Source organism: Maniola hyperantus, chromosome 20 (genome assembly GCF_902806685.2).
Source record: "Maniola hyperantus chromosome 20, iAphHyp1.2, whole genome shotgun sequence".
In the NCBI taxonomy this organism is placed as follows: Eukaryota; Metazoa; Arthropoda; class Insecta; order Lepidoptera; family Nymphalidae; genus Maniola; species Maniola hyperantus.
This window is the reverse complement of record NC_048555.1, coordinates 1,876,076-1,889,286: the sequence shown is the minus strand read 5'-3', so window position 1 is coordinate 1,889,286 and position 13,211 is coordinate 1,876,076. Positions and strand designations below refer to the sequence as shown.

The 13,211-nt window shown below is 36.4% G+C and overlaps 2 protein-coding genes and 1 long non-coding RNA gene across 3 annotated transcripts; 1 reads left to right on the top strand and 2 right to left on the bottom strand.

Moving 5' to 3' along the window:
- Positions 1 to 241: 241 nt before the first annotated feature.
- On the bottom strand, positions 242 to 2,312 carry LOC138403703 (uncharacterized). Its single transcript, XR_011237899.1, has 2 exons — positions 1,320 to 2,312; positions 242 to 373 (listed from the first exon to the last, which is right to left on the bottom strand). It is a non-coding gene; the product is annotated as an uncharacterized lncRNA (long non-coding RNA).
- Positions 2,313 to 3,104: 792 nt separating this feature from the next.
- Grip71 lies at positions 3,105 to 5,716 on the bottom strand. The gene is made up of 2 exons (XM_034979150.2): positions 5,466 to 5,716; positions 3,105 to 4,908 (listed from the first exon to the last, which is right to left on the bottom strand). Exons 1-2 carry the CDS (start codon positions 5,598 to 5,600, stop codon positions 3,448 to 3,450), a joined length of 1,596 nt encoding a protein of 531 aa, XP_034835041.1. The 5' UTR covers positions 5,601 to 5,716; the 3' UTR covers positions 3,105 to 3,447.
- Positions 5,717 to 5,879: 163 nt separating this feature from the next.
- Positions 5,880 to 7,851, top strand: LOC117991558 (dolichyl-diphosphooligosaccharide--protein glycosyltransferase subunit 4). The gene is made up of 3 exons (XM_034979153.2): positions 5,880 to 6,028; positions 6,194 to 6,341; positions 7,754 to 7,851. Exon 2 carries the CDS (start codon positions 6,231 to 6,233, stop codon positions 6,333 to 6,335), a length of 105 nt encoding a protein of 34 aa, XP_034835044.1. The 5' UTR covers positions 5,880 to 6,028; positions 6,194 to 6,230; the 3' UTR covers positions 6,336 to 6,341; positions 7,754 to 7,851.
- The last annotated feature ends 5,360 nt before the right edge of the window (positions 7,852 to 13,211 follow it).

The window sequence follows — 13,211 nt, the reverse complement described above, 5'->3', positions numbered from 1 at the left end:
GGTTTTTACTATGAGAATCCACAGGACCATCTCTTTCTAACTTTATATAATATATAGCAATTATATGCCCGGATTGTCGTAAATTAGGGATGGCGTGACAGCAGGAAAACCGTAACTTTTTAGTGATGTCCTTTTTACAGATTTTAACGGTTTTGCTATTAATTACCGATTTTCAGTATTTATCGGTAATCCTACTAATAATTTATTAAGGAATTGTTTTTCAAAAAAAAAAACAATCAAATTTATCAAAATATAAAAACTTTATTTAGAATAGACAATAACCATGTTCCAGTTGTAGTTGACGATAAGTGTTCATCTGTATTCTTAAGCTGTGGGCCACATCTCTGCTGAAGACTTGCGCAGCAAGTTTCACCTGTAATGCATAGTTATTTTTTTATAGATAATTATGTTAGTAAACTAAATTTGATAATGCAATTTAGATTTAAAGTAGACATTGGGTTTAAAATATAATTAAAGAATTTAAATAAGTAGTTTGGAAATTCATTAGGATTCAAATTTTTGTTCAAAAAATTATCTTTTATGCTCATAATTATACTATCCTAAACCTAATTATCCTAATCCTAATGTTAATATTATAAACTAGCCGATGCCCGCGACTTCGTACGCGTGGATTTAGGTTTTTAAGAATCCTGTGGAAACTCTTCAATTTTCCGGGATAAAAAGTAGCCTATGTCCTTCCCCGGGATGCAAGCTATCTCTGTACCAAATTTCGTCAAAATCGGTTGAACGGTTGAGCCGTGAAAAGCTAGCAGACAGACAGACAGACACACTTTCACATTTATAATATCAGTATGGATGTGAAAGTGTGGATGTTTGGATGTTTGTTACTCAATCACACAAAAACAGCTGAACGGATTTGGATGAAATTTGGAATGGAGATAGATTATACCCTGAATTAACATATAGGCTGCTTTTTATCCCGGAAAATCAAAGAGTTCCCGCGGGATTTTGAAAAATGAAAATCCACGCAGTCGCTGGCATCACCTAGTATGCTCATAATTATCTTCGACACTATTGGGCGCCGACCCTGGTTATTGGTACTTCTTGTTTTTATGGTGTCTATGTGATCACGTGATGACATTTTTGTAAGCTGAAACTTAAAATTGACCAACAACAGGGTCTACAACCCATAGTTTCAGAGACAGTGCTTTCAAAAACGTGATAACATAGACACCACGAAAACAAGAAGTTTTAGTACCAATAACTAAGGTCTGCGCACCATAGTTTTATTGGATTTTTTCCATGGCAAGGACATTATCACAAAGTTATTGTTACAAAACAAATGTTCAGTTACTTGCCTTCAACTTGTCATATCAATTTGGTTTCACATGCGTGTCTGTTAATTTGGTAGACCATCCAACACCTGCCACACCATCAACAGCAAACAGCTTCTCGATGTAGTCCCACTGAGCACGCTGACTCCCGATGAGCAAGTCCTTCTTCTGAAAATTATTGTGGAAACATTTGAGTAAATGTGGGACATCATATATATGATATATTTATGACTCAGTGGTTGAGAGTAATGAGTAATAGAAGTTGTTGGCTCTAAAATAGAGTGCTGAATTAAATCTGGTGACTTCTGTTTGTCAGGAATCGGGATATTTGGCAAGGGATTTACTAAATCTATAGGACTTGAAATAACAGAAGCTTGCTCATTCCTACTTTGTTTGTCTGTTTGTGAAGTCGATGGGATATCGACTATGTTAACATCGAAGGGTTTACCAGTCTGTAAAGGGGATATCTCTAGAAATTTGTCAATTTTAAAATGTACTATACCAGGGTTTTTAGAAGACTGTGTAATATGCAAATTCAGCGTGGGAATTGAATCTTTTGTCAATCTATTATTTACGATATACCGAGGTAAGAAATGGGATTCGCAAATCCTGACATTTTTTAATTGCCTAAGGGAGTACTTACGCAAATATGTACAGTTAATCAACCATGCTTTCCATCTAGTTGTGTCGGAAAAGGTACGGCGTGTAAATGTAGGGTGCTTTTACACCTAGGTACACTACACTGCCTCATATCAGATAAAAAGGATACTAGGTATTTAGAAACACTAACAATTATTACTAAGCCTAAATTAGGCAGGCAAGTTTAAAGAGCACATCCACTATATCTCTCAATTAAAACAAAAACATAAAAAACTGAAAATAGAAATATAAAATGAATATCCTGTTATAACTGCAGCACTTCAAGCCTTCCCTATATATTATAATACTCTTTGACTTCAAGGTTTAAACTCTCGCAATGGATTAAGGAGAAAAATTGAGTTTTTTAGGTTAGGTTATAAAATCTCTCGAAACCGACATGTTTTTATTTCGAAATTCTATGTAATGAAAGCCGATTGGATCTAATCACCGACCAATAAGATTTAAGCAAAAAATATCATAGGTGTGCTGTATGTACATGTGCCTTTAATACTGTGTGAGTGGAGCGAGATAGTCCTGTGGATTTCGAAAGAGGAATAGAAAGTGCGAAAGAAATGGACTGATGCATCTTTTATGGCCCTCAGTTGACAGTGTATTTTTGACACCACTTTGACACTTTTGAGTTTTGACTGGTTTTGACAGTTGACTTAAATTTGACAATTGTTTTTTTTCAACTGGTTCTACGGCTTTGGGTTCTAGCCTTTTTTTTTACAATTAACCACAGATAAATGACATAAGAACTCACGCCGAAGAAGTCTCGACTCGCAGGAATTTATTTAATTAAGGGCGCCTGTTCACTGAAGCGGTGCGGAATGAAGATGTGTATATTGTGTATAGGTAGTTGACCAATCAGTTTTATCAGATGATGGAATAAAAATATTACGTTTTTACTGATAATCCGATGGGTCTGCCCAACACATCTCCGCTTCAGTGGATAGGCACCCTAAATGAACAATATTTCTACAAGTGGAAGGGAATAGAATAAATTATTCAAATAAAAGTACATTACCTTCATTAAAATCTGAAATACCCTGACAGGGTCTCATGTACTTATATTTAGCTTTAAGCACCCACCATCAATTAATGTAAGTGTACATGAAAGCAAATAATGAATCTGAATCTGAAAATATATGTAGGTAGGTATTAAAAAACTTATGAAAATTGTATTATTTTATTAACATAGAAGGCAAAGTAACAACCAAATGATCAAAACATCGTAACAAAATTACATAATATTATTTTTCTAGTCATTAAGAGTTTACAATTTACTTAAAACTATTTTAAAATGGCACAATATACATTATTATTACTCATCACTGCCTTAATATTAGGTTTAATAAATAGGCGCCAAAGTAAAAATACGGCAGAAATCAATAACTGTTAAACCCAAAAAGTTTATTACATTAGGTACAATATTTATAGACAATTTTTTTCATCATTTTAAAGCTTAGGCAAAATATACTTGTTTGTAATGTACTTAATTTTTTTTGAGATTTCATTTATAATAAACATTATTTTGTTGCATTTTCAATTGTTCAACTTGAAGTGTAAGCGTTCTATTTGCTTCAACTAATGAGTTCTGGTTTTGTTCCAAGTTGTGAACCTGCTGATTTAACCTGTCCAACTGTTTCTCTAAATATAACTTTTGTTTAGTCAAAGCCATCATGATATGCAGGAAATAGTTTCTGTTATCATCTGCAACATCTGAGATGTAATCTTTCAATTCGTCAACCACTTTTGAGTCTATATTATTTGCAGTTTGGACGTTGCCTGGTGATTTTCCATTTGTCAAATCACCATTCAGAAATTTATTATCTTCTTGACTACAATTCGGAATAAACAAAGGAGAAGGAACAACAAAATTTTCACCTGCACTATTATTTACTGGTGTTGAAACTTTACTCATGTTTCTTTCTGTATTGACTCTGGGTTCATGCCTTTCGCTGCTTCTTTCAAAATTAAAATCGTGATCATTATCAAAATTATTAGATTCATCTACTAAACCAACTGTTACAAGAAACGAGCTAAGATCAGCTTTGTTATCTGTGCCAGGAGTTGAGAAATTTACATTATGGCTTGGTGGAGTTTCATTCATGAAAAATATATCAGATGATCTCCCTGGAGCAGGTGTTTTAATTTTTTGAACAGATACTGTTTCTACTTCTTCTTTGAGGCTTATATCAGTTATCATCTTCTTCCTTGCAGGCTGAAAAGCTACTTTACTGACTTGTTGGTTGTGTCCTTTCAAAATTTTCAAGGGCCCACTTAGATTTCTAAGATCATATACAAGGACATCTGCATTTTTACTTCCCAGTGCGACTAGATTATCTGTGTTCACAGCTATTGATGTTAAAGTATGTGAGGTTTTTACTGTAGAGACAATGTTTTGCAGTCTTATGTCATAAACTTGTATAATTTTGTCAAATCCACTTGACAGCATTACGTCTTTGTTTATGAGTGAGAAGGCAAAGTCGCTGACAGGTGAAGCATGAATATTTTCAAAGAACGCTTTGTCTTTATTAGTGGTTATGTCTCTGAGTATGACGTGACCTTCATCGGTAGCTAATCCTATTAACGATCGGGATTCATGGTGGAACTTCATAGCAGAAATACTTTTGGAGCACGTCAGTTTAACAGTTAGAACTGGGATGTTTGACACAAGACCGTAAATAACTGTTTCTCCATTAGCCATTGTCGCAGCTAGACTTGTGTTCTTGGCATTATAACTAAGGAATTGTACACAAGATGGATGGGAGGGTGTTGGAAATGTTTTAGTAATTGACTTATTTTTTGTGTCCCATATTTTTACATTGCCACCTTTCGTGCCAACTGCAATATTACGGTGGCCGTCTCTATGGAAGCTTGCTGACGAGGTGTCTTTTAATGGAATGTGCTGTAAACTTCTGACATCACGATCTGTTGGACTTAAAATTTCAACCAATCCCACTGAATTAACCTGTAAAATTAAGTAACAATCAATTACAAAACAATCTTGTAGATCTATAGGTACTAATATTATATTTATAAATCCAAAAGTGAGTTTGTCTGTCTGCTAGCTTTTCACTGCCCCTCCAATTAACTAATTTTGACTGGTACCAAGATACCTTCCAAATATAAATCTCAGGGGGGACAGAAGTTGTGGGCATCATCTATTTGGTACAGAAATAGTTTGCATCCTGCAGAAAGACATACAATATTTTTTATTCTGGAAAAACAGAGTTCCAACAGTATTTTAAATAAACCTAAATCTACGCCAGCATCATATAATTACAGATCAATCTTTAGGTATGCTATTTTTAGTTATGTATACAATAGTTTGTTTACAATAGTGGGACCTTCAGAAGAAGAGTGCATAGGCAAGCTCACTCCATCTTAGGCTGGAACATAATACCTATAGGTACTTCGTTAAAAAATAGCCAAGTAGGTATATATACTGAACAATATAAGCCTAACATTATTGTTATAGATTTCTTTGGTGTAGCAAGAGACGATAAAGAAGATGTTGAAAATTACCTGTAAAATGTATTTACTATCGTCGCTCCAAGTTAGATCTCTCATAATACCATCGTAACACCCGTTACTTATTTTTAAGTCCCAACTGCTCGTGTCGTGAAGTAACAAACGTGAACTAACGGATGATAAATACATCTTAAATAATTTATATTTCTAACAAGTTATTAACACTTATTAAACCTTAAAATTTAAAAAATTGATTCTTTGTAAATGAAAAATATCCAACCGTCCAACTCAAATTTTGACATGTTTTGAACCACAGACATATAACATATTTTGACTTTTGTTTTCTCATGGGTTTCTGTTTACCACAGATGGATAAAATCTACCCTTGATCTACCTAATACAGTCTGTCATCATTTGCTCAAATTAGCAAAGTGTTGTTGGCGTCCTGTCGTGTAAATAAGTCATTATGAAATTCGCTGTGGACTATTGGACTATGGTATATTATGCATCTGTTGTCTGTCAAGCAAGTGTCAACTGTCAATTATCTATTGATTTATGTGTGACGTGTAATTTCCATTTTTTGTTTGTGTTGCGAGCTCCGATTAACATCTAATTTTGTAAGTATTTACAATTAATTTTAACAATATTAGACTTGGATTAACTATTTCAGCGAAATATTAGTTCTACCGTTCTATTTTTGTAAATTCTTACATGACTTATTTGTAGGTTATTAACACGTAAACAGACGCCGGCTTACAGATATGTTTTTACGGTTGTTTCAGGTTTTTGAAAGATTAAGACGAGAATAAAGATACAATAATGATCACGGATATCCAGTTGGCTGTGTTCTCGAACATTCTGGGTGTATCGATCTTTTTATTGGTCATCCTGTATCACTACATCAGCGCAAACAGTTCGAAATAAAACATGGTAAGATTCATTAGTTATTACTTCTGACTACCTACCTTTCTGCTATTGCCATAATATACTCAAGCTCCTGTTTTTGATTCCTTGGCTAGTTTTGTCGCAGAGAAAAGAGGAAATGAGGTATTTCACAAACCTAGGGACGAACTTTCAGAAAAAGCTGACTACCTCATTAAAGCAATTCTAATGAACTGGCAAAACAGTTAATATAGTTTAGATTAACTTAACTGTTATCTCTACATAGTATAAAACTTCTGTCTGTATGTATGTATGAACGCGTAGATCTTTTAAACTACGCAACGGATTTTAATGCGATTTTCACCAATAATAGAGTAATTCAAGAGAAAGGTTTATAGGTATAGTTAATTTCTCATAAAGTTAGAGATCCCTAGGGCAATTGAAATAATGTGAATTAGGTCGGAAAAAATCCTCTCATTTGAGAGTTTCCGAGGCATGCGCTGCCTAAATGGTCAAAGTTACACGAAAACATACCAAACAAGCATACATGTGTCTTTTAAGGTTGGCTCGATAATCGATTTTATGATTTTCATCCCTCTTCACTGACACCACATTAGTATCTACATTGCACCCATGCAAAACCGGGGCGGTTCGCTAGTATGTAAATAAATATAATAAGCACTTGGCACATTGTTGTTCATATCTGTCTAAATTTGCATGCTGTAGCGGTCTATAATTAGAATTGTATAATAACTTGGCACCTAGGATTTGAATAATGTATTTTTTTGAATAATCCTGTTAGTGGTTCAATAAAATAAAATAAAAGATAAGTCAGCAAGACAGAGTACAAATTCGCTTCTATCTGAATGTGTTGTCGCTTGATTTTATGCTTTTAGCTTTATTTTTATCTGTACTGACAGTCGTTTACTTTTACTATTACATAAGCGGTGATAGCCTAGTGGTTAAGATTTTGGCTTCCTAGTCAGAGGGTCAGGAGTACAATCCAGTGTAGCTGGGATCTCATAACTTTTCAGAGTTATGTGTTTTAAGCAATTGCTTTAATGGTGAAGAAAAGCCTTGTGAGGAAACCTGCATACCTGAGAGTTCTCCATAATGTTCTCAAAAGTGTGTGAATTCTGCCAATCCACACTTAGCCAGAGTGGACTTCTCATTCTGAGAGGAGACCCTGTGCTCAGTAGTGAGCTGGCGATGGGTTGATGATGATGATAATTACATAATATTTATTTGTCATGATCTACAAAAGTAAAATGATGCACTGTACCTACTGAAGACAGCACACATTCGGACTTTCGTGTTCTAACATGGATGCGAACAGACGTATCTATAACTATAACATACCATTTTTATGTAAATCAGTACTTAATTAAACCATTTTCCAACCAGTTCCGGGCAGCCGCCATAATGTAACTTGTTTTTGATTTTGAATGTTTTTGTTACAGATTTTCCGGGGAAACCAAATTATTTTGGAACTAAAATAATGTGCAATTCCGCTAAGTGTATAATAATTAAGATGTTAAATAAATTAAGATACACCTAATTTTTCTTTTTTATATCAGCAAACAGTTCCTTTCCTTTACAGCCAATCTCTCCCTCTCTTTTTCTCTCTCTATGAATAAGAATCTTGCATAAGCCACTGTTGCCGAGTAACAGCACTGTAACCAGCGCCACCATAGATATAATCTATATAAATCCAAATCCATACTATTTTTTTTAATTTTTTCACAATACCTATTTAAACTAGATAATGCCCGCGATTTCGTCCGCGTAGATTTAGGTTGTACGAGAGCGGTGTGCAGGCTCAACCGTACCAAAGGGAGATCTCCCACCGAGCGGTTGGTTGTGCTCGGTAGCGCCAGCTGGGCCGACGGTTGTATCTTGAAACTTCTATATATATAGTCCAGGTTGCAGAAAACTCCGTTAGTGCGAGTACTGTCGGCGGTACATTTGTTCGGGACTACGTCATGAAAAGTTATCGATTGAACAGCGCCATCTAGTTGCATCTGTGGCAGTCGCCACAAGGATTTTAAAAATTCCGTGGGAACTCTTGATTTTTGGGATAAAAAGTAGCCTATGTCCTTCACCGGGATGCAAGCTACCTCTGTAACAAATTTCATCAAACTCGGTTGAACGGTTAGTCCGTGAAAAGCTTGCAAAGAGACAGACACACTTTCGCATTTATAATACTCGTATGGATGTGAAAGTGTATCTGTCTGTCTGCTAGCTTTTCACGGCCCACCTGTGTAACCAATTTGTCAAAATTTGGTACAGAGATAGCTTGCTTCCCGGGTAAGAACATGGCTACTTTTTATTCCGGAAAATCGAAGAATTCCCACGGGATTTTTATAAAACCAAACACACGCGGACGAAGTCGCGGGCATCATCTAATAATCTAATACCAGTACGTTACATAAAACATCCAGGTGGCTGGCTATGGGTTGAGATGATCAACACAATCCATACTAATATTATAAATGCGAAAGTGTGTCTGCCTGTTTGTCTGTCTGCTAGCTTTTCACGGCTCAACCGTTCAACCGATTTTGACGAAATTTGGTACAGAGGTAGCTTGCAACATAGGCAACCTACTTTTTATCTCGAAAAATTTAAGAGTTCCCACAGGATTTTTAAAAACCTAAATCCACGTGTACGAAGTCGCGGGCATCAGCTAGTTCAAGATAAGTTGAATAGATAAGCAGTGACAGAGACAAACACAAATACAAGTTGTGAATCTTCATCGATTTTTCAAGATTGCTTGTTGTTACCGGTTTTATTGGCATTCGATATAGTTTATCGGCCGGTCAGCTTCATTCGGCTTCGTGGGGCGATTATCAAGGCAGTAGGCACCAGTACGCGTCAGAAAGTACTATCGGCCTTTCGGCATTGTAGAGCGTTGTCTCTGTCACTCATACCTATATGACGTTTTATCGATCTCAACGACAGGGATAAAGGGATAACGCTCTACAAATCTGCTATCTCCTTCTAAAGGTCGATGTACATTACTTCGGCCGCGTACTACAGTACGTGTACATTATGTGTACAAGTAAAACTTAGTGTGGATTTTGCTTAAAAAACAAAATCAAACTAGGTAGGTATTAAGGATATTCTAGACATTTTTCAATGAATACCTACAGACCTACTAGATTTTATCACTTTCTGTGAGGATTTGGCATCTAAAGATTGTAAAATTTTGTTTCGTGCGTATTAACTATAATTATGTATTTCTTCAACAATATGTAGTACCTACGCAGCGCGCAGATCCTTAGTACATGTATTTATAGTACGGTTGGCAACTCTATCTGACAGTCAGACAAACAATTAAAAATCTTCATTTATATAAAAAAAAGTAATTTTTCAGGCGCTGAAAAATAGTAAATTATCGGTGAAAGCGCTAAGATTGCTTTTTATTACCGGTTTTATTGGCATTCGGCATAATTTATCGTCCGGTCAGCTTCATTCGGCTTCGGGGGGCGATTATCGCGGCACTACATTTTGTGTAATCCTCGTGGCGGGGAAGATTAATTTGACGTATGTTTTCATCGTTTTCACAATGAATTTTCTTTGTTGAAATACTCGTAACTTTTTAGTTTACCGGACCTCCTAGCGCAATGGTATTATAAGCCGGAACTCGGAAGTAGGTACGTATAGTTAGTACCTACGCGACAGGTCTAGGTCGATAGGCAATCGGGGTACTTATGAGGTGCGGGTGCGCACGTCAACTGCGCTCGCCCGCACTGTGTTAGGGCGGGGGCTGTGCTGTGCGGGTGTGACCCAAATGCGGAAGTCCTAAGCTTACATATAATATATGTATCTACATACTTCTTTTTTAAACTATTATATTATGTAGGTACTTTCTACTCGGTGGTACTAAATGATGCTCGCAAATTTATCCGTGTGGATTAAGTTAGGTTATTAAAAATCCCGTAGGAACTATTATATCATTTTCCGGGATAAAAAATCGGCCAAGAGCGAGTCAGGCTCGCGCAACGAGGGTTCCGTACTACAGTCGTATTTTTTCGACATTTTGCACTATAATTCAAAAACTATGATGCATAAAAATAAATAAAAATCTGTTTTAGAATGCACAGGTAAAGCCCTTTCATATGATACCCCACTTGATATAGTCACTCACTTCAAAGTACTAATTATTAGTTCATGACCAGAATTTAATTTTTTTTGTGTGATGTAACCCTAAATTCATGGTTTTCAGATTTTTCCCCGAATGTCTGCTATAAGACCTACCAACCCGCCAAATTTCATGATACTAGGTCAACGGGAAGTACCCTGTAGGTTTCTTGACAGACCGACAGACATGACAACAAAGTATAAGGGTTCCGTTTTTCCTTTTGAGGTACGGAACCCTAAAAAGTAGCCTATTTCCATCTCCAGAATGCGAGCTATCTCTGTACCAAATTTCTAAAAGCGTAAATTTCTTATAGCACAGAAAAATATAATAGCTTATAGGCAGATAGACAGACACACTTTCCCATTAAAATATTTTATAGATTATAGCATAATTCATATTATGCAATAATGATGATGATGCAGTAATTGCTCGTGTAACGTACCTATTAAGATAATAATAATGTAGTAATTAAAATGCAACAAGCATGGTGCATTTAGATTAAAATTAAAATTTTAATGTATTTACAACTGACTTGAAAAATTTAAAAGGTTCTAATTAATACGTCCTGTAAAATTTAACTCTTCACGCGCCATTTTAATTTTTTGTGTCAAATTCCATGTCATAAGTACGATTTTAACCATATTTTAAAGGTGGACCCACACTTTTGACATGACAGTTGACACAGAACTAAATTGGCGCGTGAGGAGTCATTTTGTACGGACTATAGGCATGTCTGTTAGTACGCAACAGGTCAAAATGGCAATCGGGGAGGGCATGCTCCGCACAGCTCCCGCGCTAACTCGGTGCGGGCGAGCGCGAGTGATGTGCGGGTGTGTGTGGGGCGTCCCCCCGCCTCATACCCCGATCGCCATCTTAACCTGTCGCGGACTAAACGTCCGCGAATGTCTCGCTTGACCGATTTCGGTCGTCAAGGCGTGTCATCGAATAAAATAACCGGCCAAGTGCGAGTCAGGCTCGCGCAATGAGGGTTCCGTACTACAGTCGTATTTTTTCGACATTTTGCACGATAATTCAAAAACTATGATGCATAAAAATAAATAAAAATCTGTTTTAGAATGTACAAGTGAAGACCTTTCATATGATACCCCACTTGATATAGTTATCTCACTTCGAAAGTTGAAAATACTAATTATTAGTTCATGACCACAATTTAATTTTTTTGTGTGATCTGACCCTAAATTCACGGTTTTTTGATTTTTCCCCAAATGTCAGCTATAAGATCTACCCACCTGCCAAATTTCATGATTCTAGGTCAACGGGAAGTACCCTGTAGGTTTCTTGACAGACAGACAGACAGACAGACAACAAAGTGATCCTATAAGGGTTCCGTTTTTCCTTTTGAGGTACGGAACCCTAAAAAATAACGCATAGGTACCCCGTGAATAAAGAACGTTCACTGTAAACACAAGCCCGCCATTTGAAAGCAGTTAAAAGTTCAGAAATAGGTGTTTTGTAAGGTCTAACTCGCGTCTTTTCTAATTTCCCATGAGGCGGCTCACCGCGGACCGCAAACTGTGATAATAAAACAACCCAGCGGTACACAGAGTAAACTTAGAGCGTCTTATTTTTAGGGTTCTGTACCTCAAAAGGAAAAAGGGAACCCTTATAGGGTCACTTCGTTGTCTGTCTATCTGTCAAGAAATCTACAGGGTACTTCCCGTTGACATAGATTCATGAAATTTGGCAGGTAGAATAGAATAGAATAATGTTTATTCGAGGTATATAGGTGGTACATGGTGTAGGTAGGTAGTTAGGTAGGTAGGTCTCATAGCAGACATTCTCTAGTCTCTCTCTAAACTAAATTTAGAGTATCTGCATCCTTTTCTTTTTACTAATGCTAAAAAAGGAAAGGAACATGACTTTCACATTTAAAGAGTCTAAATTTTAGTGCACAATACAAATTTAAACAGTAGGTTCGCGAGTGCGTGCTAAAATCACGGGTTTTACCATCTAAAAATTAAATTTAGAAATGTTAAACTGCTTCTGTCCTTTTCATATTACAATAGTAAGAAGAGGGTGCGAATACTCTAAAATTAGGTTGTGCTTAGAATCGGTGCCATTATTGTGGTTACATCACACAAAAAAAATTAAATTGTGGTCATGACGTAATAATTAGTATTTTCAATTATCAAAGTAAAATAACTATATCAAGTGAGCTATCATATGAAAGGGCTTCACCGGTGGATTCTAAAACAGATTTTTATTTATTTTTATGAATCATAGTTTTTGATTTATCGTGCAAAATGTCAAAAATTCGACTGTAGTACGGAACCCTCGTCGCGCGAGCCTGACGCGCACTTGGCCGGTTTTTTATTTTATTTAAACTGAAAAAAATTCGCTCGATATTTTTATTTGTTTAGCTGCGTGCTGACGTGCCGGAACACCCCGCCCCAGTGGCGTGCAGGTCATAGAGGCATAAATGCACTGCTTACCCTAGTTGTAATAGATCAATGCATATTTTTCATTATGACCTGTCAGTAAACACATTCCTACCTAACTAATGCTTACCCTGGCTTCAAACACTGTGCACGCCACTGCCCCGCCCCCCTCCAAATAGGAGGTCGATGTGTTTGTTCTTACTAGGCTATCACCGGAAGTCGTTCATATTATTATTATTATGTATGGGTATAGGTCACAATAATAATTTTACACCGACCTTAATTATTATAATTGTTAATTTATATACAATCCAGCCAAGGGCGAGTGAGATTCGCGCACCGAGGGTTCCGCACCTTGGAAGGATGCAAATATAAGTG